Below are 27,308 nucleotides of genomic sequence, written 5' to 3' on the forward strand. Positions count from 1 at the left end.
CAGGAAAGTTCCTCTACCAGCCATCAACCATGAAGATTCTTAGCTACCTCCTAGCTTACCGAAGGTTTCTGCTCATTGTCCTCACCCCACTGCTTTTACTTCCACTTCCACTTATCATCAAAACCAAAGTAAGTGACCGGCTTTGATAGGTAATTATTTTGGACCTGTATGGAAAGCCTGAGATTACCAGATCTTTTCAGAATCACAGAATCAAAGAATGGTTTGGGTTGGATAAGACCTTGAATGACTTCATGATGTTCGTATTGTGGATTTATTTTTAATTTTTTTTTATCAACTCAGAGTATTTCCATAGAAATGCAGAGAAGACAACAGCTTTAATGTAAGATTTTGTGCTGCTTGCATGAAGTTCTGAATTATATATTTGTTTTCCTGTTAAGGAAATGTTTTTCTCATTTAACATCATCTGAATTATCTTGAAAATCCTGTCCTTACTATTGCATTTTGGCTGCTTTTAAACAGCTCTGCATGATCAACAATGTAGATTGTAGAATTGTCAAGAAGACAACTGCAATTACATTTGTATTTGATGATGGATTTTGTCAAGTTCATCATATATTGTGTTGTCTAATAACCAATTACTGGAATCAATAATCTGAGAAATTCTCTCTAGTTCCTAAGTAGAGCAAAGATCATGGCAGGATATCTTAGTTTTATTTTACTTGAAACAAATCCTTTGGACTTTCAATAACTCCTGTGACAACTCCAGGCTGATAAAACAGCTATCTAAAAAATTTATTAGTGGTTCTATTTGGTAGAATCACTAGAAGTAATTCTATTTAGCTCTGATGTCAGCAGAATCAAGTGGGATTCTTCTGTGATATATATTACCGCATATGCATTATACATTTCATGCATAACAATACACTAAAGTCCAGTTCAGAACTCCTTGGTTACAGAGCAACATGCTTCACACTGTCTCACCTCACAGTTTCAGTGTTTCAGTTTCCTCTCTGAGAGGAAAACCTTGAGAAATTCTTCATGTGGTAGTACTTTCATCATATGAAAATTTTCTGGGTGATAAATGAATTGACACTATCAAATTGTTTCATACATACAAGAAATTTCCCCCCCAAAATAAATGACAGCTATAGCTGACTAGCTTGAATTTAAAATTGTTCTTTTCTAGTTAGAGATTCCTAGAGCCATTTCATTAAGCTATTTCTTTCCCAACACAAAGCATCTCTTCTGCTGTGAAGGAGTTTCTCACCTAACCAGTGGCATTAAGAGATCTAAACCATTCTTCTCCAGAGCAGAAATATAGAACAAAACCAAACAAAAGAGGTTTCTAGGATTCTAGAGGAAACTAGGCTCACCTCATCTCATTGTATTTGGCTGTGGCATTTTACAGGCAGCAGTGATGTAAACTCTCCTGAAAAAAAAACCTAAAAAAACTGCTGTTTTCCAGGAATTTAAATAAAAGACATGTACTAAAATTACAGATCTTGAAAAAAAAAGCTGTGTTTCTTATCAATGCACAGTGTGTCTCTTGCATAATGCTGTTTACATTCGATTTTATCCTTGCCTTATTGATGCTGAGGACAAAATTTTGTTGATTAATGAGAGACAAAATTTGAACTTTTATTGGCTGTGGCTGCTCCTAGAAGTTTAAAAGTTTACTTGCAGCTGCAGAATGTTCGTGATTTATGTTAGTTCATGGTCTCAGAATGCTCCCATGTGACCTATTTAACTAATTGTGTGTGAAGGAAAAAGCAGCAGACTTTCCACCTTTCATAAGTGGTATAACTTAAGTATTTTTACTATCTCTTAGAAAAACACCTTTATAACTACTTTACAGTCTATCTTTCCTATTTTATTCTTCATAATCATAAGATTATCAATACCAGACAACAAGGATCCACCCTAAATTCAGCTCCCTTTACTCATATTTGTTCAAGCCTGGGGGAATCTCTTTACTAACATAGCTGGACATTTTGCAATTGTGATTTCTTTTCCTGCATGATCAACTCATTTTTTTTGTTGTTGCCTTTTGTATTCTAGGAAGCAGAATGTGCATACACATTGTTTGTAGTTGCCATCTTTTGGCTCACAGAAGCTTTGCCGCTGGCTGTTTCAGCTTTGCTCCCTGCCTTTATGTTCCCATTGTTTGGTATAATGCAATCCAAGGAGGTAACTTTTTTCTCTCTCTATCATATTGTGCATTTCAATGATAAAAACTCAAAAGAAAGAACCATGTTGCCGGGGAAAGTCATGGAACAAGTGATCTTGAGTGCTATCATACAGCACATGCAAGAGAACCAGGTGATCAGGCCCAGTCAACACGGGTTCATGAAAGGCAGGTTCTGCCAAACTAACCAGATCACCTTCTATGACAAGGTCACCCTCCTACTGGATGAGGGGAAGGCTGTTGGTGTAGTCTTCTTAGACTTCAGTAAAGCCTTTGACACAGTTTCTCACAGCATTCTGCTTAGGCAACTGGCTGCCACTGGCCTGGACAGGCGCACACTCTCCTGGGTGGAAAAGTGGTTGGATGGTCGAGCCCAGAGAGTGGTGGGAAATGGAGTTAACTCCAGCTGGAGGCCGGTCACAAGTGGCTTGTATTAGAAACAGCATGGCCAGCAGGTCCAGGGAGGTTATTCTCCCTCTGTACTCAGCACTGGTGAGACCGCGCCTCGAATCCTGTGTTCAGTTCTGGGCCCCTCACCACAAGAAGGATGTTGAGGCTCTGGAGAGAGTCCAGAGAAGAGCAACAAAGCTGGTGAAGGGTCTGGAGAGCAGGCCTTATGAGGAGCAGCTGAGAGAGCTGGGGTTGTTTAGCCTGGAGAAGAGGAGGCTGAGGGGAGACCTCATTGCTCTCTACAACTACCTGAAAGGAGGTTGTAGAGAGGAGGGTGCTGGCCTCTTCTCCCAAGTGACAGGGAACAGGACAAGGATGAATGGCCTCAAGCTGCGCCAGGGGAGGGTCAGACTAGATATCAGAAAGAAATTTTTCACAGAAAGGATCATCGGGCATTGGAACAGGCTGCCCAGGGAGGTGGTTGAGTCATCATCCCTGGAGGTGTTTAAGAGACATGCTTTGCCCTACAGACTTGTTCATATTTCTTTAATATTTTTTTCTGTGTAGATTGCAATTCAGTGCTTATAGACCAGTTGATGGGAAAGTGTTAGGTAGATATAAAATATCCTTAATGTCACAGAAGCAAGATGACACGCTAAAGACCCCATGTGCAAAATGCTGAGTATACTTCTTCATGTCAATTAGAGGACACTACAAATGATCATACGCTAAGTCTGTATTTACAATTATTCTTTTACCTGTTGGGTAGATGACTAAATTAAGAAAAGCAGCATTTCATTGGTGATTTGGTTTGTATGTGAGATATGACTGATGTTCTTATATCATAAGCCTTATTTTTCATTTTAACACTATGAAGTTCAGTGCAGTTACTTCTGCTTTATTTTGTTAAACGAAATTAACAGTTTCAAAAAAATTATCAGTCTAAATCTAGGCCAAAAATTGTTGATATTTGTTACAACATATACCCTTATTGAATTTTTTTCATTTATCTTGTAATATCAAATACTATTAGAATGTCATTGTTTTGTGAACAAATTTTTTTTTTTTTTTATTTCAGGTGGCATCTGCTTATTTTAAAGACTTTCATCTGCTGCTGATTGGAGTAATTTGTTTGGCAACATCAATAGAAAAATGGAATTTCCACAAAAGGGTGGCTTTAAGAATGGTGATGCTGGTGGGTGTCAACCCTGCATGGTATGTGCTAAACAATGTCTTGAAGGACAATAAGATTTGTGGAAAGCTATGTATTCTGGAAAAAATTGCCTATTGCTTTTCTGTAGTGAAAATCCAGCCCTTCATTTCTGGTGAAACAAAGCAGATACTTTAAATTATATGATTAATTTGTAGGTGAGACTTTTTTATTTTACTGCGATCCTAATTGAAAGTTCCCTGCAGTGATTTTGTTCATATTAGGGAACTTTCTAAACAAAAATCTGGAGAGTTTGTGAATAATGCAAAGATTCTGTTTCTTAACTGTGGTAGCACATTACATACCTGATGTTTACAACTGCAAATTTGTGCTGCACTTATTATTCATTTGTTCTTCAATACTGTTTCCAAAATTCTTCCCAAAAATACAGGAAGAATTCATATACGTAGAAAGGGGAAAAGAAAAAAAAGTCATAAAATTAAAGACGTAGTGGGGAAATACATTAAGCACATACATTAATGTCTTCTTTTGTGTTTTTTCTTTGTCCACCTATGACCCCAGCCGGGTGAGTTGATAAAGGAAATGAAATTACACACTCTCCACTTACTCACTAACAGCATGTATCTTATGAAGAGAAAACTTTTTTTTTTTTTTGCTTGCTTACTTCCTTTACAAGCTTGCAGAAAAGGTTTAGGCCCACAGATTAAGCTGTCAGCATATCCATAAGGCTAAGATTCACTTACCAGAATACATGATGCTTATGACTCCTCTCCAGGAAGTGGACAGCGACAGGAAGTAAAAGCTCAGCAAAGTAGCAACCCTAGGTCTAAAAACTGAGGTACCTCTCAGGTGATCTAACTAACAACTCATGGAAATGTTGGGTTATATCTATTCCTCAGTGACTTGTCTGTCCAAATTTTAAATATCACATTTATTTTGATTTTTTTTCCTGCATCTTTTGATATCAGGTTAGCTTTCTTTTTTTGACAAAATGGTCCTTACATTCCTGTTCAACAGCCTCCTATTATCTTTAGTTCTATTCTTGAGCTATGCAGCAGTAGTTCTTTCAGCTTCTCTTTTGATCACTCCTAATTTCTCATCTTTTGGCTGAAATCTTGAAAGGAAGAACACAAGTGGATGGCTTGCTATGCTAAGCTGAACACTGCTGGAGAACTTGCTGTGGACACAGAAACCTGCAGCCAGCTGCTGAGGATACCTAGAGCAATTCCAGCAACAGCTTTGTAACCCTGAGGAGGCAGTATCCTTCATAACTATATCAGCTCTCTCACATTTCCTGATCATGACAAAAGCACGATAAGATTCGTGTTCAGTTCTGGGCCCCTCACCACAAGAAGGATGTTGATGCTCTGGAACGAGTCCAGAGAAGAGCAACAAAGCTGATGAGGGGGCTGGAGAACAGGCCTTATGAGGAGCAGCTGAGAGAGCTGGGGTTGTTTAGCCTGGAGAAGAGGAGGCTGAGGGGAGACCTCATTGCTCTCTACAACTACCTGAAAGGACGTTGTAGAGAGGAGGGTGCTGGCCTCTTCTCCCAAGTGACAGGGGACAGGACAAGAGGGAATGGCCTCAAGCTCCGCCAGGGGAGGTTTAGGCTGGACATTAGGAAAAAATTCTTTACAGAAAGGGTCATTGGGCACTGGAACAGGCTGCCCAGGGAGGTGGTTGAGTCACCTTCCCTGGAGATGTTTAAGGCACGGGTGGACGAGGTGCTGAGGGATATGGTTTAGTGTTTGATAGGAACGGTTGGACTCGATGATCCAGTGGGTCTCTTCCAACCTGGTTATTCTGTGATTCTGTGATTCTGTGAAGATTATCATAATATGATCTGTGAATGAGAGGATCCTCCCACCTCTCAGCATCTGCTGTGCATTAGTTGTGCCCACTGCAAAATGATGCATGCTGTTCCATGTGCATAGCCCTCCTCCTCCAATAGCAGGAGTCCCCAGCCTGTCTGTGCACATTGGAGCCTCGTGCAGCCCAAGCTAGAGAAATCATTGTAGGAGGTTTCTGCATTAGAAGACACGGAGGATGCAGCAGTGGAAGTGGAATATCAAGAGCCTTCTGAGTTCTGCATTCTCCTAAAGAAACTGGTTTGCCTCAGAAGTAGCATGGCTAGCAGGACTAAGGATGAGATTGCTCCTTTGTGCTCGGCACTGGTGAAACCACACCTTGAATACTGTGTTAAGTTTTGAGCCATTCACTACAAGAGAGACATTGACGTGTTGGAGTGTGTGCAAAGAAGGGCAACAAAGCTGGTGAAGGGTCTGGAGCACAAGTCTTATGAGGAGGGGTGGAGGACCCTGGGATTGTTTAGTCTGGAGAAGAGGAAACTGAGGGAAGACCTTGTTGCTCTCTACAGCTACCAGAAAAAAAGGTTGCAGTGAGGTATTGGTCTCTTCTCCCAGGTAACAAGCAATAGGGAAACAGGAAATGGCCTCAAGGAGAGCCAGAGGAGATTCAAACAGGATACTAGGAAAAATTTCTTCACCAGGAAGGTAGTCGTGCATTGGAACAAGCTACCTGGGGAAGGATGATGATGGAATCACCATCCCTGAAGGTATTTGAGAGACATATAGATGTGGTGCTTAGGGACATGTTTTAGTGGTGGACTTATAAGATGGATGATTTTTAAACACTTTATTGAATGTCTTCATTTGCTTTGGGTTTAAATTTTGCAGGTTGTATTAAAATTATATTTCCTTACAGTGAACATTCATCTTCGGTGTGCTTAGCCTGACCAGCATTTTCTGCATAAAAGTCTCCTAGAACTACAATTCTTCCCCAATGTCCATCTGAGGACTTAATAAAAACCTACCTGTAGTTAATAGGTTTTATACTGCTGATGGCAATTTGTGTCAAATCAGATCCACCACTTGCAGGTGTGCAGATCATTTAATCATTAAGCAATCAAAAGTACACAGAGAAAAAATAAGGTACCTCTATCGAAAAAATTGATGTTTGAAATGTTCTTACTCTTAGCTGAAATGAATGGTTATGAGAGGGATTTTGAAGTGTATTTTTATATTGTAAAATATTGCTTACAATTTTTTTTTTAAAAAATCTTATCTTTGTCTGCTGAGTGCTTACAGTTTTGCGAAGCTTTTGATCAAGGCTAGGCAACAAGCTTAACAAATGACATGAATGACTTCTCAGAAAACACTCTAAAACCACAGTCCTCCCACTCACAGTAATTCTTTTGCTGTGGTGATGCATGACAGGTGTTTAATGACATTGCCAGTAGCTTGGGACAGGATGTCAAGAGAACTACTCTCATTTACAAGTCCAGGAGATGCATTAAAAATGACAATGTGGTCTGTATTCTAAAATTACTGTCCAATTTCACCAAATATGATGTGAAATATTTGAGTATTTTAGAGTAAAGCTAAGATGACTCCCGTCACTGATGAAATTCAGTGCATTTGATGGTAAACTTAGCATAAGCTGGCCAAGACCAGACTAAAGCACTGTATGACATTTTTTCCATTTAATATAAAATAGGATTATTTATTGGAGCATAAATAATCCCTACACTGATTAAGAACTAAGTTAAACACCACCTACTAATAGTTCTTCCTATAACACCTAGACTCGTATCTAGAAGACTTTCAGCCTAAGCGATAAGGCCAAGGTTTTCACTTCACTTGCACAATACAAGATTAATAACATTAGCAGCATAGCCATTTTAATTTTCATTTGCTCTTGTAACATGCAAGGTGCTCTTTCTTCATAGATGATTCTACTACAGTATCATTCTGTAAATAAACATTGTTTCTTGTTTGAATTTATAACATATTGGAGCCTCTAAATCTAAAATATGATTATTTCAGTGTCTTTGATCAAGATAATTTTAATTCATAAACTAACTCAGAGGTCAGCTACAAGCTTTAAATTTTCAGTGCTGCCTATATACAAGCTTTCTGTTGAAAAAGTTTTCCATTTGTATTAAACAGAGCGGTGCTAACAGATGTTGCTGTAACATCTTCTCTTCCAGGCTTACATTGGGCTTCATGGTTAGCTGTGCTTTCTTGTCAATGTGGCTCAGCAACACCTCTGCTGCTGCCATGGTGATGCCAATTGTAGAAGCTGTAGCTCAGCAGATCATCAAAGCTGAAACAGAAGCTGATGCACTGGAGATGTCTTGCTCTAATGGCTCTATCAACCCAGCACTGGAGCTGGACGGTAGGCTTGCACTGCAGATTTTGTCTTTGCCCCACCTTACTCTGCAGCAGGGTAAATACCACATGAAATAAAGCTGAATGGCTAGGGAAGTACTACCATCATTACATGATTGGTTTTGAGACCTCTCTTGGATTCCTGTGTGAGTTCTCTCACATTCACAAATATTAATTAAAATTGAACACGTGCAGAGTATGGCAATTATAGGAGAGGAAAAAAGAAGAGGCTGCCTTGTTCAACCTAGTAAAAAGAAGTCTGTGAAGAAATATGACTACAGGCTACAAATACTCTTGGAGTTAGTTAAGAGAAAAGAGCTCTTTAATCTCTAGGATAATGTTGGGAGAACAAATGAATCCAAACCGGCTACGTACACAGCTGGATTATAAATTAGGAGAAGATTTTTCATCAATAGAGGAGTAAGACTTTGTGGAATAGGAGTCATGAAGGAGTAGGGCACAACTTAGCTGCTTTTTAAAACTGGCACTTGTAAATGTATTCATTGGATGATGCAAAGCAGTTGCATGAAATCGGACATGCTGATGGAGACTTCCCGGTTTTGCTTATCTGTCTTTCCATCAATGTCTTACAGAAAATGTAGGAGAGTGTGAAACCAGTGACTGGAAAGAGAAAGAAAAACAAATTAATGGGTAATAGTTATTAATTTTGTAAATTCTGTTCTAAGAATTCATCTAAATATTGTATCTGTTTATTGCAACACATACTTTTGTTTTTTCCAGATGTGACAACAATGTGGGAAGTACTGTGTGCACAATTGAAAAGGAAAATGAAAAAGAAAAGGAGCAGGTACTTAAGATGTCTTTATTTAATGCACCTAATGTGTAACATAGTTTTATTTGAAGTCTCTCTCCTAACACAGCTCAGCTAGCAATGAAGATAGTTTCATGTGAATAAGATATGTATGTTTAGATACCCGTATACCTACAGTTTCCTTATTTAGTTATTTCATTAGTTCTTTTGAACTCCTAGTATATTTTATACAAGTTAAACCAACCTCACCAGACAATAAACTCTATATATCTGGTGTGTAAGTATCAGTGTACGTAAAGGAAGTTCCTGTGTGGAAAGTGAAACTGCTCAAGCAAAGGACTTCAGGATTTGACTCTGCCTTCTTTTCCTTTGCATAAATACCCAGTACCACTGTAACAGCAAACCAAGCCACAGAACATGTGGCTATATTGCCAGCAAATGGTGTGGCTGTCCTGGGACATCCTTGAGTGCTATTCATGTGCTTGACGATGAACTCTTCTTAAATATTAATTGGTGTATATTCTTTTTAAGCAGAACCTTCCACCTGCTGAAACACGGGGAAAAAGCAAAAAGGACAAATACAGTGGAGTTTTCAAGGTGATGTGCTTATGTGTTGCTTATTCTGCTACCATTGGAGGGCTGACCACAATCACAGGAACATCAACTAATCTGATTTTTGCTGAGCACTTCAATACGTAAGAGACTGCATTAAATTATTTTTACTCTTTTAATCAGAATTTGAACTGTTCGTTCTGTAGTTCTCACATGGCTCCCCTACAATGCATCAGAAACCTTACTCTTTGATTTATATTATTTGATTCTATTACTTTCTTTTTTGTTATTTTTTTGATAAATAGATAAAATGGAACTGCAGGGTTGTATTTGCCTTACACTGGAAAAGGCTATAAGTGATCATCCAACACATGCAGAAAGATGACCATTCTTTCATTAAGTACTACTTTACTCTTTGAATAGCTGCACGAGAAAAGATAGACTTATCTGAGAAGGAAGACAGTACTTAGCATGGATATGCCGAGCACTATCTGGCCTTAAAGGTCTGTAACTCATTTCTAAGTACAGCAGGAGCTAAACTCAGGTCAACTCAGCAAAAAGCATCATGAGACTTTCAGGAGGCTCTACTTAGTGCATTGTTGAAATGAGGAATTTATGTCTCTTAGCCAAAGAAAAAGCAAATAATTTCCAACCAGTCTGAAACTTTGCATTCAATTGAATATTTCAGTTTGAGGTTATTAAGAACATTCTTTAATATTCTTTTGCTTTTCTAACTAGAATTCCTTTGAAAAGAAAATTGGCAGATTTCATTCTAAAGCTTTTGAAAAACTAATAGTTCTTGATGAACATTTTTTTCTTCTGCAAACTGCTACTGTAAAATACAATCCTTTTATTATTCTCTGTCCATGATTCTCTATTGCCAATGGCAAAATCATAGAATCATAGAATCACCAGGTTGAGACCCACCGGATCATCGAGTCCAACCATTCCCACCAATCTCTAAACCATGCCCCTCAGTGCCTCATCCACCGCACCTTAAACACCTCCAGGGATGGAGAGTCAACCACCTCCCTGGGCAGACCATTCCACAGTGATAGATGAGTTATTGACAGATTTTCTTCCAACATGTGCTCCATGAATGGATGAAATTTGGCTTCAGCATGCTGGTAAAGAGAACTGAAGTGGTACAGTCTGTAAATCAGCCTGTGCTAAGAGAATAGCAACAATGGAAATAGCATAGAAATTATAACAGAATGCCTGTAATTGGGGCAAAAAAACTATACAAGGCAGACTATGGCATTATAAATCCTTCAGAATTAAACTTTCAAACGTGCAAGGATTTCTGGTTCAAGCAGGCTTAGGAGCTGAGAAGAATCCAAGATAGATTGCTAGGGATTCTTGTTCATTTCCCTGCAGCTGTAAGAAACTTGAAGAAAACTGGCTTGTAGCTGGTTTTTCAGTTTGCCTTAGCTGTTAACAATCTCTTCAAGAATGCACAAGCAGATTGTTGTTCTCCCCCTGGGTCTTCACCCTCTGCTAGGAGCATGGGCTGTACATGGAGCACAGCATGTGCAATCCAGTTTTATACCTCACAGGATTTTGTTTAATCTTTACACAACCACTGAGCCTAATCCTTAACTCAGAGCTGAATCAACCATCTAACTGTGCAAATATTTTTATCTTTAACTATCTTGCTTCCCTTCTCCCTAGAGGCCACATTTGTATTTATGCCCTGTCTGAAGTGGAAATTGACCTGTTAGTACAACTTGGACATATTTGCAACCTACCATCATGTATCATAAGCACCTGAAGGGAGGATAATTCAGCTAAAAAGCTGTACATACACTATTTTCCTGGGTTTCCCACTCAGTGACAAAACACTGAAAATGGCACTGTGAAATTCTATATCCCTTTTATCTTCCTGATTTTAGTATTAAATACGCTGAAATTAGTGTTTACTGTTCTTTCCTTCCCTCCTTTTCACTTGTCACGTAAAGGGGAAAGTAGACTATCTGTGTTAGCATTGGGGCCTGGGTGTTGCTGGGAATTCTCAGCCTGCAGTTGATTTAGGACAAGCAATTGTGCTGCAATCCACAGAGCAGAATAATTCCTGCCAGTTAGACCAGTTTCCATAAGGGCTTCTTTATAAGACAAATTTGTTACTGGTCCTCTCAGAGTTACTCCATTCTTTAATGGTATCCAAAGAACATACATTGCTGGGGAGAGAGAAAAAAGAAAGGTAATGGCTAACACACCAAAAGGAAGCATAGCCTGCTAGTAGGCTAAGTACTAGTCTGCCCACCACTGCCTGTAAGGTACCCAGAAGTCTTTACTGGCCAGAGGGGCATCTGTGAGGATGAGATGGGTTGGTCCTCACTGTTTCCTGGAACAGATCCTTGGTGATACTGAGCCCGTTTCTTCTGTCTCCATTTTTTTTTTCCTTTAGTATTTTATCCCTTTCCATATTGGTGTTTTCCCTCTTCAGGGTGCTGCAGAACTTCATGTCAGTTATCTCACGCCTGCAGTATCACCTAACTAATCTTACATAGTTCTGCTATGGAGACTTTGTCAAGCTGTTTCCCAAACAAAGCCGTTTCTTCGGCACTGCAAGACAAAGTTCACAACTGGACCATATTAGAGCAGGGCTATGGGTCCCAGGAGCATAGGCAGTTGCACCACAGAGTGAGAGAAAGGCTATGAAGAGGTTAGAGATATAAAGGGTTACAAGGCAACACTATGTGAGGGAGAAAACCGAGTTTTCCTGTGCTTGAAGAAGAGTAAATCCCACAATTAAACCTTTGGTTCTCCCATCAGACTCACTGAGAGGTTACTAAATTTCATGAATCCTGTTTTGGTTACTGACCATGATCTTCCAACATGAGGGAACCAAACTTTGTCAACAGTGCACTATTTTCAACCTAAGAAATTTTATAAAAAGGTCATAGAAGGAATAATCTTATGTGGACTTGATCTAGGAACCAAATTTGTTGGCATTTATAGTGTTTGTCTGGAAAGAGTTTATTGTTATTGGCACAGAATCACTGTAAAATAAGGATTATTAAAATTAATCACACTTTTTCCATTTTCCAAAGGAAAAATGTCTAAAAAAATAAATATTTCAGTGTGGCCTGTCCATCCTTGCCTCAGACAAGAGATAATTCAACAATAGCAGATAATTTAGCTAGCACTATTTAATAAATATTTTTCATTTCATTTAAAGTGATCATCTAGTCTACATTTGCTCTGTAGATGAAGAACTACTAACTTTAATATTAAGATTACTAGAAATATTTACCTATATATTCAGCGCTGCACAAATTTACTGTGAAATCTAACCACAATACACTGATATTCTCTAATGAAATTTACTCCTTAGTATAAAGTATTCAAGAGCTTGTTTTGTTGTTCATTAAAGAATTATCATAGAAACATAGAATCATAGAATAACCAGGTTGGAAGAGACCCACTGGATCATCGAGTCCAACCATTCCTATCAAACACTAAACCATGCCCCTTAGCACCTCGTCCACCTGTGCCTTAAACACCTCCAGGGAAGGTGAATCAACCACCTCCCTGGGCAGCCTGTGCCAGTGCCCAATGACCCTTTCTGTGAAAAATATTTTCCTAATGTCCAGCCTAAACCTCCCCTGGTGGAGCTTGAGGCCATTCCCTCTTGTCCTGTCCCCTGTCACTTGGGAGAAGAGCCCAGCTCCCTCCTCTCTACAACCTCCTATCAGGTAGTTGTAGAGAGCAATGAGGTCTCCCCTCAGCCTCCTCTTCTCCAGGCTAAACAACCCCAGCTCTCTCAGCTGTTCCTCATAAGGCCTGTTCTCCAGCCCCCTCATCAGCTTTGTTGCTCTTCTCTGGACTCTCTCCAGAGCCTCAACATCCTTCTTGTGGTGAGGGGCCCAGAACTGAACACAGGATTCGAGGAGCGGTCTCACCAGTGCCGAGTACAGAGGGAGAATAACCTCCCTGGACCTGCTGGTCACGCTGTTTCTGATACAAGCCAAGATGCCATTGGCCTTCTTGGCCACCTGGGCACACTGCTGGCTCATGTTCAGTCGCTGTCAACCAACACCCCCAGGTCCCTCTCCTCCAGGCAGCTTTCTAGACAGACTTCTCCTAGTCTGTAGCACTGCACAGGGTTGTTGTGCCCCAAGTGCAGGACCCGGCATTTGGCCTTGTTAAACCTCATGGCATTGGACTCAGCCCAGCGGTCCAGCCTGTTCAGATCCCTTTGCAGAGCCTCCCTACCCTCCAGCAGATCAACACTTCTACCCAGCTTAGTGTCGTCCGCAAACTTGCTAAGGGTGCACTCGATGCCTTCATCCAGGTCATTGATAAAGACATTGAACAGGGCTGGACCCAGCACTGAGCCCTGGGGAACCCCACTTGTCACTGGCCTCCAGCTGGATTTCACACCATTTACCACCACTCTCTGGGCCCGGCTAATACAAAAGATGGGCTAATAGTTAGAAATAGTCGTTATAGCCTCTGTCTTCACATTGTGACTTCACTTCCATCTGACTTTTGCATCAAGAAGCAAGGCTGTTCAAGGAGACTAACATTTTCTCACCTTTAATGTGAAAAGCTCTCTTAGCAGAGCTAGGGGAGCTCCAATGAAGAATAACTTCGGTTCACAAAGTAAATTGAAAACCAGGATTCATTCACCTGTTCTTTTAGCCTTTCTGACATCTATCTCATTCAACATTAAATTATTTTTTTTCAGAAAGCCAAAGCCCTTTTCTACATTTCTTAAATGCACAGAGTAGAGATAGTTCTGGTTGAAAAGTCCACATCTGTAAACAGTAGATAAGGACAATCACAAAGAGCCAAGGTGACAGGAGAGAAAATCCACCTAAGAAATTAATGTTGCTGCCTTTCCTGGAAATTAGTAATAATTTTGTTTCTAAACAGTTTTGAATCCCTTATGGAACCTTAAACAATAGAAGTCTCAACACTGTTGTCTTCTAAATTCATTGGAGCTCGTTCTTTTGACTATGATTTCTTTTGTTAAAGTCTCCCCTCAAAGAACTGCTTTTCTTCATTTCCACATTTTCTTCTATTTCTTTGTAGCCCTAACCATCCTTAATGCAGTGAGTGGCCCTTCTTTGCCTTCTGAAATCAGATTAGGCACCACTAGTTCAGTAACAGATCCCCAGACCTGTTGCTGATCCAGTGCTCAGATGACCGGCACAGCTATCTCCTGTAGTGGTCATGATGATCAGGAACAAGATGGGAGGGTGAGGCAAGAGAACACCAGAGGCCACCTCATGCCAGCCAGAAGCATTCTCTTGCAGCAAAGCTTTCTGGCACTTCTCACGAGTCTTCATTCTTTTGCAAAGTTCAGCTGAACAGTTTTTTATTTTCATCCAGGCGTTACCCGGATTGCCAGTGCATCAATTTTGGATCCTGGTTTATCCTTTCCATCCCCATCACAGTTATTATTCTGGTGCTCTCCTGGGTCTGGCTACAGTGGCTTTTCCTTGGGTTTGAGTAAGTAAATGTTGTAATCAATAAAACTAATTGTCGATTATATAAGAGATATTTTGTGCCAGGAGTAAATATTTCACCTAAGTTTAGCAGGCACAACAAGAAGATAATGCAGCAACGGTGCTTTTGTGTACTTGATTGGTATGACTGTGCCCCTGGCTGGAACAAGGATTTTCTAAAATAAGGATCCTTGACTCTGCAGCCCAAAGCTGAAATTTCATGTCACAAATTAGGATACCCATTCTTTTAGAATATGTAGACATCATCATTAAAAAGTACATGTATGCATGACAGAAGAATATTGAAATTTTATACATTTCCATCTAAGACTAAAAGATTTATAGCCAATATGTTGCCCTTTACTAGAGCCAGCAATCAGCTTGAATACTTGAGTTTTTGTGATATAAACTGGATTACTATTTTTGTAAATGTGAAGTAAAAACCTTCCACTTTTGAAATGTGTGAACATTTATTGATTCATTTTTTTGATTGTTTTGACAATGTTCTCCATAACACTGTGTAAGGGTCTTACTGAAGTATGACAACCTAGTTTGTACCAAATGGTCTACTGATCAGTATGCAAACTACTCATGAGGCACTAACATTTTAATTACAAAACAAGGTAAAGCAAAGTCATAGATGGCTTTCATTAAATAGGTTATGTATTTGATTGTTTCAATTCGTTTCCGTGACTAAAATTTCATCCTTCCTGGACAAATGAGCTAGTCAACAACAGGATACATTTTGTTGATGCTTCTGCCAATCTCCCATTAACCTCTGTTGATTAATTCACATATGCTTATTTTGGTGTGTGATAACTAAGTATGAGACACTACCTTGTAAAGGGAAAATTTTACTTTTGTAAGGTGTTATTGGTAACTGGAAAGGTTGGACTATTTTTTTTCTGGATATACTGTTAGTTCAATGTTCAGTATTGCTGATTTACATTCCAGTTTTAAAAACATGTTCAAGTGTGGCAAGAAGAAAACACCTAGAGAAAAGGCCTCAGCACAGGTGATTCAAGAGGAGTACAAGAAACTTGGACGGATGAGGTGTGTCAAACTATAGATATTCAAACAAAAGCAAGTAAATCCAAGTGTGAATTCAGAACTTTTATAAGCCGTTCTATTTCTCCTCTAGCTACCCAGAAATCGTTACACTTGTCCTATTCATTCTAATGACCCTGCTGTGGTTCACCAGAGAGCCTGGCTTCATCCCAGGATGGTCTTCACTTTTCCCGAAGTAAGTAATCTTTCTGATACATTAGAAAGAACCGTACTGTATCCTAACTACATACCTTCTTTTCTTCTCAATTTAAAAATCAACCAAACAAACTTTCAAAACTTCTAACAGGCTGAAGTCGTTGACAAACTTGTAGCGTGTACAGGACAGGCAAACCCCAGCAATTTCATAGATGTATGTGTGCAATATCTGAAATGTGCTAAACCCTTTACAGGATAAAATAAAGTGCTTCCTCAGCAGGATTATGCCTAGTTTTCAGAGCTGATCCAGTGAGGGAGAATGCATAATGACTGATATTACAGTATCCTAGTTCCTCAGCACATCTACAGTTTCGAGAATAAATTTTTAGTTACAAGTTTTTTATCTACTGTCCTTAGTAACAATCAAACTTGAGTCCATACAGGGAAGCATCTCTTGCTTTGACAGCTGTAATAATTAGTAATTAATGATAGAAATTACTATCTCTGTGTACATAACTCTCTCTCAATGTCACAGTTCAACTAACCACCAAAAAAACAGAACTATTCAGGAGCTATTACATTTTTTTTTGCCTTCAACTTGATTTTCAGTTCCTCAGAACTTATAATATAGTCATATCTCCTATTCTTTTGCTGTAATTACTGTCATTTCAGTCCTGTTCTGTGATAAAGGTCTGAGTTTTTCTCTGGACTTATAGGAAGTAGTTGCAGGACTGGGAGGAGCAGGACTTTGTGCTGTTTAGGCCCTTCTGGATTTAACATTTATTACTGGATGGGTCAAAGGCCAGTACCGGACCTCAATTGTAATTTTTCTTTTTTTTTTTCCTGTGTGTCTGTCATAAATGAAAAGTAAATGTGAATCCATTGTGCCTCCTTTTTTTAAATATACTCCCACCTTTCGTACACACACACATGCAGTAGTGTTCTGCCAGAGAGTTTGGTATAGGTTATCACAAGAAATAATTGTAGATCTTTGAACATTTGAAGTACAAAGAAAAATTAAAAAGTACAAGAAAAGCTAAGATTGTTTTTAAAATATTTTTCTTTATTAAAAAATTTGCAAGAGAACATATTTTTTTTTGCCTTATAACCATAGGAGAGCTGATGATCATTGTTTTATACAAAACACTGTGTTCTTGAAGTGGTTTTGGACCTAATCAAGCAATAGGCCATCTAAGCAATTAGGCTGGCTTTGTTTCTCTTTGTGCTTCATATTAACATCTAGTGCTTATCAAGGACCATTTAATGGGATATATCTGATACTGAAAAACAGACAATTAAAACAACCTTTCAAATCTGGGGCTTAAGGCTCCAATGGCTTATTTCAGTACAGAGATCCCGACTTTCCTGTTTGAAGTTGTCTACTTACTGTTGTCTGAGAATTTTGTTCACTGGCAGGAAAAAGCAGAATATTCTTGTATTAAACATGGTTACAGGTCCTGCACAGGGATGTTAATTTGTAGATTCCCTCAAATGTTCTCCTTGAGAGAGTATGCAATGATGTGTCATGTTACTTTAGGCTGAATCACATGATTTGGGTGAGGCAAGGTAAAGTGAAACAAAGCTTCTGTTACTGCTTAACGAAACCTTTAAGTGGAAAGAAAGCATTCCTTACTATTTAGACCTTGCCTATTTCTATGTAGTGTTAATTTTGTCAATCAATCAATTGCATTAATTAGCATAAAACCAGGCAATTGGTTTTTTACTTTCTGAGCAACAGAAAACTACTCAGCTGTGATACGTGAGTGGGGCAAGGAGCCAGCACAGGTACTGCCGGAAGTATTATGAGTCATCTTCTTTAAAGAAAACAAAGAGACAAACAGGAAAAAGAACTTAAAACCCAAGAAAACTGTTTCTGTCAGTGGTTACATTGCACTCATCACCGTGATGTCCACGAGGCTTCTAGCAGTGCATGATCTGCAGCTTACATCTCTTATGCACCCGGTCCCTAATGTTTCTGTGTACAAAATTGTCCAGTCTTTTGGATTTAAGTATACTGGTAGGGATGTGCACAACTTCCTTAAGTTTATGCTACAGGAAACTGCTGTAAGGAAATATTCTCTGCCCTCAGAAATCTGATTTCTTATCAGAAACCTGATAGTATGTATTTTGTGCAGGACTCTATTCCACAGTCTCAAGTCAGCCTTGGGGAACTTCTGTCACCTACAATGATGAGCTTTTCCCCTAGAAAAAGCTGCAATGTCAGAGCTATAAGTAACCTTGAGACCCTCCATGGCCAGTTGGTGCGTCTCATTAGGTATGATTTACACTACTCCCAAGATCTTACACCAGACAGACTGTCAGTTCATTTGTTCTAACATGCTGAAGATCAGAAGAGCTTCGTTATTCTGTGTTAAGCCTGCTATAGATTTATTTCATTAGAACATGAACTCCCAGAATGCAACCAGGCTTGGTATCAGGGTGGCAAAGCACAGATTCCTCAGATTTAGAATTTACTTCTTTCCTTGATAGTCCTGGGGTACAATCTTCTCTGTTGCCAAACTAAGCAAGACAATCTCACAGTTTGTTTTCTGTCTAAATATAGCTTCCAGCCATCTGTTTTTGTCTTTCCCAGCTGGATTAAGAACTTTTCTGTGATAGTTGCTCTGAGGATATACTGATCTGGTTTAATTCTATTGAATTATAAGCTTGGTTTTGCCAAACTAAATGGAATGATCAAAGTTTTACTTCAAGAAGCAAATTCTCATCAATCTCACCACACATGTTCATGTTCTCAGCCTGTTGTCTGCATCATCATGAGTATCCCTTTAAAATACAGACAGTGATTTTTTTTTGAAATCCCAGCAGAAATATTGATATTTAATGATGATAACACACCAGTTTTTAAGGACTACTTTTTGAAATGTTAGCCAATTTTTAATCCACATTTGTACTGTATCAGGACTGAGAAGAGCTCATTGTAAAAGAGCAGCATTATCAGATGCCTTTCAAATATAAATCACCTTTACCAGTCAATTTTTCTTGAGAAAGTTTTGTAAATCTATTAAAGACTAATCCTTTATTGTGCCCTGAACCACTGTTGCATCCCTCTGGAGGCAGAGAGCAGGGTGTTTTAATAAAAGTCTTATAACACTCTAGAGAGCAACAGATAGTTGAAACACTTGTTTCCCTCCCATCTGTTGACAGCACAGGCACAGGCATCATTTCTGTTAACAGCAGTTTCCTTCCATGTCCTGGCCTGATTCCAGGCTGTAGAGTATTGGATTCAATTACAGGAGTTTCAAGTTGACCTTTGGTGAGGACTTTATGAACCTTATAAGAAACATAAAGTTCAACACTGGGTTGTGGCTGATTACAGTTGATGTATGCAAGTTGGGCTTCCCTCACACTTCCTGAGATTGTCTGAGTGTATTCTTTCTTTTTTTCTGCATATTTTATTGCTTTCTTTACTTCCAGTACAAGGCCACTGTGTATTTTTGCCCACAGGCCTGTTCTCTACAATGATCTCAGTTGGAGTCATTGTAAGATCTCCTTAAATAACAGCTTTTTGCTTCCTTATAGGACAATCAGGTTTGCAGTGTTATGAGCAGTCAGATGCTATGTATGCAATTGTATTACAGCTTGGATAAATTGGCTTTGAAATATAGTTATCCTAGAGTTTGTTAATGATTGAAAAGCTTCTGTTTGGAAGCCATGTGTGTTTTCATAATAGGATGTTGTGTGTGTCCCAAGCAGGTTTTCTGAGAATGGTGTTTTGCATCAGGAATACTAAGTGTTTGTGTGCACCTCCCTAGTTCAATAAGGGGACATGCAAAGTCATGCACCTGATGAGGAAGAATTCCAGGCATCAGTGAATGCTGGGGGCCACCCAGTGGGAATGCAGCTTGGTGGCAAAGGACCTGGGGGTCCTGATGGACATCAACATGCACATGAGACAGTGATGTGCCCTTGCTGGAAAGAAGGCAAATGGTATCTTGGGCTGTTAGGAGGAGTACTTCCAGCAGATTGAGGGAGGTGATCCTTCCCCAGCACTAGACATGGATGTACTGGAGACCAACAAAGATGACTAAGGGACTGGAGAACCTTTCCTGTAAGGAAATGCTGAGAGAGCTGGGACTGTTTAGCCTGGAGAAGGGAATGCTGTGGAGGCATCTTGCCAGTGTTTAAAAATACCTGGGAAGGTGCAAAGAGGATGGAGCCGGGGTCTTTTTGATGGTGTCCAGTGACAGTAGAAGAGGCAATGAGCACAAACTGAAACATAGAGGGTTCTTCCTGAACATTAGGAAACGCTTTTTACCTGTGAGGATGACCGAGCATTGGCACAAATTACCCAGTAAGGCTGTGGAGTCTCCGTTTTTGTAAATATTCTAAAGCCATCTGGACATGGTCCTTGGCAACTGTCTGTGGGTGACCTTGCTTGAGCAGATGATATTCAACCAGGTGACAACCAGAGGTTCTTTACAACCTCAACCTTTCTGTGAAGAAGCAGCTGCCTAGAAGAAAGTGGCAGCACAAATTGTTTCTGTGCCTAAATCTTGCATTCCTTCAAAATTCCTGGCAACTCTTAAGTGGGTGCTGGATAGGATCCTAGAGGGAGAAATTTTCTCCTCTTTAGACCCAGTGCATCTGATCCTAGTCTAAAGGTGATACATAGGCAGAACCTTCTGCCTTAAGAAACCATAACAAAATGATAACTTGTTTCTTAAAAGTCTTTTCTGTGCTAGCAGACAATAGGGAGCAGGAGACAGAATATATTAGAAGACCTATTTAACTATATGGCTACTTAATTTTGTGACAGTGTTAGCTAAAACTATGCTGGCTGTAGTGTCAATTTGCTATGTATATTAAGGTTTTTTTGAATCTCATCTAACACTGTTAAAGCAAAATGATCCACCAGATCATACATTTGTAACATGTAACTGGGTGATGATTTTCCTTTCTCAGTGAAAAACCCTGGTTTAGTATAAAGCCTTAAGCTGATGGGAAGGACTGCTGGGAAGTTTATGTCTGTACCTACTGTAGCTGCATATGCAGAAATTCATGTGATATGAAGCCGATGAAAAATATATCGGAATATCAGTTCAGGAAAAATTACAGAAGAACTTACAGAAAATAGGAAAAAAAATAACAAAGCTGAAGTACATGTTTGGTTTAACTTTCTTCAACAAAAATTATTATTAATTTGAATTGACATCTTAACTCAAATAAGACAAACTGGGATATGTCATCACCTAACAATGTGTAATGAAGTCAGACGGATCTGTTAAAATGGGCCTAGACCTCAGTTCTACACTTTACCTGATCTTGGGGCTACTCCATACAATTTAGAAGAATATTGGATCAGTTTAAGAAACACTAGTGCAAGCAGTTTTCTGGCACTGGAAATGACCAAAATAAACATGGCCCTTATGTCTATGACCCTAGTAGTGACAGCTATAATAAGGTGATAATAAAGCCCTACTGCCTTCTCTTTGCTACAAACGCATCATCCTTTGTGGGTACACAGAGTGCTCTTAAGCTGAATGGACTGAATCTATTACAGTTGGACTAAATCTATCACACAGCATATTAAAGTTGTTAAATTTAGCATTGAACTGTGAAAATTAGTTGTTTAAGCATCAGCTATTCCCAAACATTCTTCTTCCCCAGCTTATTTCTGTGTGACAGCGACCTTCCAGTACTTGAAAGGAGCCTACAAGATAGCTGGAGAGGGACTATTCATAAAGGCTTGTGGTGATAGGACAAGGGGGAATGGGTATAAACTGGAGAGGGGCAGATTTAGACTAGACATTAAGAAGAATTTCTTCACCATGAGAGTAGTGAGACACTGGAACAGATTACCAAGGGAGGTTGTGGCTGCCCATCCCTGGAGGTTTTTAAGGCCAGGTTGGATGGGACCTTGGTCAGCCTGATCTAGTGGGATGTGTCCCTACCTATGTCAGGGGGGTTGGAACTAGATGAACTTTAAGGTCCCTTCCAACCCTAACTATTCTATGATTCTATGGCAAAATGACACATGCTTACTCAAGATGCTTATTTATGAATTTAGAGGGCTTACACCTAATATTTCTACAGACGTGGTGAATTGACCTTGACTGGCTGTGAGATGCCCATCCAACTATTCTCTCACTCCCCCTCTTCAACAGGATAAGGGAGAAAAAATAGCTTCTGGGTCAAGATAAATTTAGAGGGATCCCTTACCAGTTGTTACCATGGGCAAAACAGACTAGATTTGGGAGAAATCAATTTAATTGACAATTGAAAGTAGAGTTGGATGGCAAGAAACAAACACAAAATTAAAACACATTTCCCCCACTCCCTTTCTTTCCAGGCTCAACTTCATTCCTGACAGTTCCTGACTCCTTTTCCTCTTTCCACTGCACCGAGTGGTGTGAGGGGTGGGGAATGAGGAATAGTCATCAGCACATAACAGCTCCTTTCTGCCCCTCCATTCTCCTCCTCACTCTTTTCCCCTGCTCCTCCTGACTATATATATATATTTACGTGTTTTTTTCTTGTTAACTTTTCCTTAGGTATAAAGGCTATGCTACAGATTCAACAACAGCCTTAGTGATAGGCGTCCTGTTCTTTATTATTCCAGCAAAAACATTGTCTAAGACTTCAAATGGAGAAAACAGTTGAGTATATTTTAATGCGGATTTTACTACATTAAGGTATCTAGGATGCAATCATAAATATAACTTATTGCACTACTTAGAGGAAAGTTGTTGAATATTAATGTTACAATCTTAATACAGGATGATATTTTGCTGGGATATAAAGCATCCCTGGCCTGGAAGTCAGTGCCAACAGTCAGGCAATATGAGCAGCAGGAGATAGTGCTGTTAGAAACCTACTACCTACAGCCAATGACTGCCAATGGAAACCACCTTTCCATTGACAGCAGTGGGCATTGAAAGGGATGGTGTGGAGCAGGGTTGGTTTTATTTTTTGCAAATGTTACTGCTCATTTAAGGTACTCTACAAAATTCATCCTGGCAAACGAGTCCATTCTCATTTAATTTTTCCCCTTAAAAATGGAATTTACCCCGAGTAGAGTACACCTCCAGCTTGTTCTCTTAATGCATTCAATTTTGCTACTGAAATCAATGAGATCTGGGAGTTCACAGAGAATGCAAGATCAGAACATAAATGAGCCTAAGTGAAACAGCATTTGCTCAGCAGTCTGTCTCAATAGTGCAGTTTTATTGAGTAAATTAAACTCATTGATTCCCACAGCTATCTCCCACTTACGGAAGACGGGGAGAGGGGCCAATGCTCTGCTGGTGGAAACCATTGTAGCTCTATTGTGTTCATGCTGTGACATTTTTCACCAGCTATGAATCTGTCCCAGGAAATGCAAGTAGTTCATGTCAAAGACTTTCTTCATGTTATAATGATGAGATTTTGCCTTTGAATATTTCCTGAGTACTTCCTAACAAAGATTGTTTCAAGATGTTTTTTAATATATTTCTAAATGTTGATTGAGTGTGTTTTTTGTTTTGGTCTTATTTTTTTTTCTTTAGCTGCTTTTGGTTACACTCCACTGATTACTTGGAAGGAATTTCAGTCATGCATGCCCTGGGAAATAGCTATTCTTGTTGGTGGTGGATTTGCACTGGCAGATGGCTGTGAGGTAATGCAGTTTATAGAAGGTACTGAACAATTAGCCTAACATATATTAGGAAAAATCCAGACATACGGTGAAATCACAGTTATTCTCTTGTTTTAGCGAGTTATTCTGTAGCAATATTGGATGTGATAAATGTGACAAATATTTAAGATATTCAGAAAGCAGGTTTACAAAAAAGGAGTTTGCTTTGTCTTCAAAGACTATGCACAATGATGGCCACTGTTATATAATTTAAACCTGATGGTAGTTGGAATTGTGCAGAAATACTGTTTCTAGAGTCTCAGAGTTGATGCCCCATGTCACTAAGGTACCTCTCATCTGGAGCCCTGCTGGCTGCTCCAGTAAATCAGGCAGGTTTGGGCCCACACACTGGTTATGAAGCCTGGTACATGCATATCTCAGTTTTCTGATCATGACTCCTCTAAACGATTCAAAGGTACAAATATAAATAAACAGAATATAGTTTGCAAGGGTTCCTATAGGACACCAGTGAATTAGAAAAATATGCTTAAATGTATGTGGCAGGAATATTTCAGATTTTGTCTCTTTTATACAAATACTTCACAATTAGCAGATTAGTAAATTTCTGTTCTATAACATTTCTTAAATTCTTTTCAATTATTTGTTAAACTTAATAACGTTATCATATTCCTGATGCAGGTTTCAAAACTTTCTGATTGGGTAGCAAGTAAATTGACCCCTCTAGGATCATTACCCTTGTGGCTGATTATCCTGATATCATGCCTTATTGTCACTTCAGTAACAGAAGTGGCCAGCAATCCAGCTACCATTACGATATTTTTGCCCATACTGTCTCCTTTGGTGAGTATAACACAGGTGATTTTTTTAATCACAATCTGCTCTATCATCTATGTAATAATATAGCTGTTCAAAACTTCAGTTTTTAAAAGTTTCCATAAAATACTTCATGTATTTTTTCTGTTGTCCTCTGTTGTGCATTGTATATTTCATTGTTGTGAGGCTTTCTTAGAAGAGATGCTGAAAAGTCTGTAAAATTAGGTGAAAGTTCAACACTCAAGTCAATGATGTTATTCCTATTTGTGAAGCACTTGAAAAACACAGCTCTCAGTCTTTCTTCAGGACCACATCTTTAGTGAAATGGTTGAGGCGCAACTTTTAAGCTGCCATCAAAGAGAAAAGAGAGCTAATAGATGTACTTAACACTTAATTCTCATTTCTTCTTTCCTTAGTTCACTTGTGTCCTTTTTTTCTGATCCTCTTTATCAAAACACTCAGTTCTTTCTTCTTCTTAAGAACTTAATATCTTCTAGTCTGTAGATTTTCCTCTTGGCCAGCCTAGAAGCATACTAATACCCTTTCCCTCTCTTACAAAGAAACCTCAGTCCTCACTACGCTGAATTACTCCTATATATTATATACAATTTCAAACTTATCTTCTTTCTTGCATTGTTTTGCTTTTAGTGTCTGTGCAGTACCCATACTCTTTGTAACAGTCTTATTTTATGGACTCAGCAACAAGTAGAAAACATCAGACGTGAATTTAAGTTTCAGTAGCTATTCTGTATTAGAATCACCTTTTCTTCTTTGAAGCATTCCCAGATATAATCTTAAAAATGAGTTATCAGTAAAGCTTATTTCTCACTATTTAAACTGGCAATTCTGTTCACAGTACATTTGTTTTAATATAATAAGCTTGTATCTATGTATTTCATTTGGCAAATGTGTCCCTTGACAGCTGTTCTCTATTTTATGATAGGCTGAAGCCATTCATGTGAATCCACTTTTCATTTTGATACCTGCTACCTTGTGTACTTCCTTTGCATTCCTGCTTCCTGTAGCAAATCCAGCCAATGCCATTGTATTTTCATATGGTCATTTAACTATTATGGACATGGTGAGTTGTAAGCAAAACTCCCCAATGAGGGTTTTTGGCATTTTAGAAACTTTCTTCAGTGTCTTGATGTGAGTTTCTGCTTTCTTTTTCTTCTCCTTTAGGTGAAAGCTGGTTTGGGCATTAACATCATCGGAGTTGCTGTAGTTATGCTTGCAATCATGACGTGGATAGTGCCTATATTCGATCTCTATACTTACCCAAGCTGGGCACCAATCATTTCTTCTGCAAATAACACCGGGTTGTAAAAAAAAAAAATAATCCTGAGGATTAGATTGTATTGGTTTTGTTTCTTTTCATTTCCATTGACATGTGATGAGTCATTTAAAATGCTTTTTGTCACCACAGCAACAAGAATCCACATTACTATAAATGCCGTATTTTACAGTCCTAGAGACTGATGATCCAGGCTGAGTGTCTAATCAGGAAGAGTACTCTACTTTCTCAATATCATAAATTTAGATTAAATTTCTAATCTAGTTCAGCTAGTCTGAATTTTTATATCTTCATGTTATGAAGGAAAAAATAAACATGCATAGCCATTATCACTGGCAGTTTGCCCCCATTCTCAAGAGTAGTGGAATAATGAGATTCAGATTTTTTAGTTTTAAATATCTGTTATTAATATTACTTTGGTAATGTTGTCCAAGAACATATTTGTTTTCTCTTTTATAGACTCAAACATTGTTTGAAATGGTGTTGTTCACAAGAAAAAGATCAGACAGGGGATTGTCTTGAACACACAGTTTATAGACCTGTCAAAAGTGCACAAAAAAAATGGAGAAGAGCAGTATGACCACTTACACAGCACTTTATCTGTTAAGCACCTTGTAATCTGGAAGGAGAATATGTACTTAAACATATTTTTAGTCCACATCCTTCCAGGACTTCTCTGAAACATGTTGTTATTGTTGTCGTTTAGCATTTTTCTGAATAGACGTGTATTGATAGATCTGAGTTGATCTATATGAATGGAGACTAATTTATCATCATACCTCTCTGCCAAAAATAGAGATATATCCTCCCTTCATGAATGAAAGCACAAGATAAAGTTCTGAAAATGTGATGCTTACTGCCTCAATCAGGACTGCAGTGCATCTTCACCAGGAGGCTCATGATCTCTACAGGACAAGTGGCAGTGAAGGTTTCTAGACTGTGTTAGTGTAAACACAAATCAGTGCAACGTAGTCAGAATGGAAGGTTGAAATTCAAATATTTCTTCAAATAATGATGTTTTACATGGTTGTTACATGTTTTTCACTGTAAGGACTACAGTGTTTTTCTTTTCACCTGTTGGGAAGGCCTGTGACAATTTGTAAAGAGCATTTAGTTAATAGGCTGAAACAAATCTGAGTGTATTTATCTTGGGTCACTCCCTGGGCACTTCTATGATGGCTGTAAACCTTAATCTGTCTTTTGCAGATACTGTAATTTATCCTAACAACGGCAACAAAAAATGCTTTTGTTTTTTTGATTAGATGGTTTACATCTATTTTTATAGTGCATATTTAAAGTAGAGACGTCATGATTTCCAAAATGCCAGAATACAGTGTACAGGATTGTTGTACATGTATTTTGCTTTCATTAGCTATAATGAGTTATTAAAGAAGCACTTTTTTGTAATGATTACGTTTTTGTGTAAGTAATTCTATCTGCACATGCCACCACATTTTTCAGCCTGATTGAGACTATCTCTTTAGGATGGATACCTCCCTTTCCTTTTTTCCTTTTCCTTTTCTTTTCCTTTTTCTTTTTCTTTATTTTTTAGTTTTTATACTATGCTTGGCCAAATAGGGCTGTGTCTGTGAATAGGCCAATCAGGAGCCACCACTATACAAATAACGTTAACTAATCCCCTGCAGAAATGATTATGATTAGAGATGCAGCACTTTGCTAAATGAAGCCTCTAATTTATCAGGTACTAGAGGGAAATGCTTATGCAA

The 27,308-nt window shown here is 38.8% G+C and overlaps 1 protein-coding gene across 2 annotated transcripts; it reads left to right on the forward strand.

Annotated features, from left to right (window-relative positions):
* Positions 1–26,932, forward strand: SLC13A1 (solute carrier family 13 member 1). 2 transcript variants are annotated; one of them, XM_069850777.1, is made up of 15 exons: positions 1–128; positions 2,020–2,148; positions 3,615–3,751; positions 7,717–7,904; positions 8,491–8,548; positions 8,639–8,705; positions 9,201–9,364; positions 14,562–14,681; positions 15,632–15,730; positions 15,819–15,920; positions 22,393–22,496; positions 23,386–23,495; positions 24,153–24,314; positions 25,231–25,368; positions 25,470–26,932. In XM_069850777.1, exons 1-15 carry the CDS (start codon positions 30–32, stop codon positions 25,611–25,613), a joined length of 1,821 nt encoding a protein of 606 aa, XP_069706878.1. In that variant the 5' UTR covers positions 1–29; the 3' UTR covers positions 25,614–26,932. The 2 variants fall into 2 exon arrangements, with proteins under 2 accessions (XP_069706878.1, XP_069706888.1); XM_069850787.1 differs by having other exon boundaries at positions 9,204–9,364.
* The last annotated feature ends 376 nt before the right edge of the window (positions 26,933–27,308 follow it).

Source organism: Phaenicophaeus curvirostris, chromosome 1 (assembly GCF_032191515.1).
Source record: "Phaenicophaeus curvirostris isolate KB17595 chromosome 1, BPBGC_Pcur_1.0, whole genome shotgun sequence".
In the NCBI taxonomy this organism is placed as follows: domain Eukaryota; kingdom Metazoa; phylum Chordata; class Aves; order Cuculiformes; family Cuculidae; genus Phaenicophaeus; species Phaenicophaeus curvirostris.

Coding starts and splice junctions, on each gene's coding strand:
- SLC13A1 (XM_069850777.1), top strand. CDS start 30: ATGAAGATTCTTAGCTACCTCCTAGCTTACCGAAGGTTTCTGCTCATT. Junction 129..2,019: donor CACTTATCATCAAAACCAAA/GTAAGTGACCGG, acceptor TTTGTATTCTAG/GAAGCAGAATGTGCATACAC. Junction 3,752..7,716: donor GTGGGTGTCAACCCTGCATG/GTATGTGCTAAA, acceptor CTTCTCTTCCAG/GCTTACATTGGGCTTCATGG.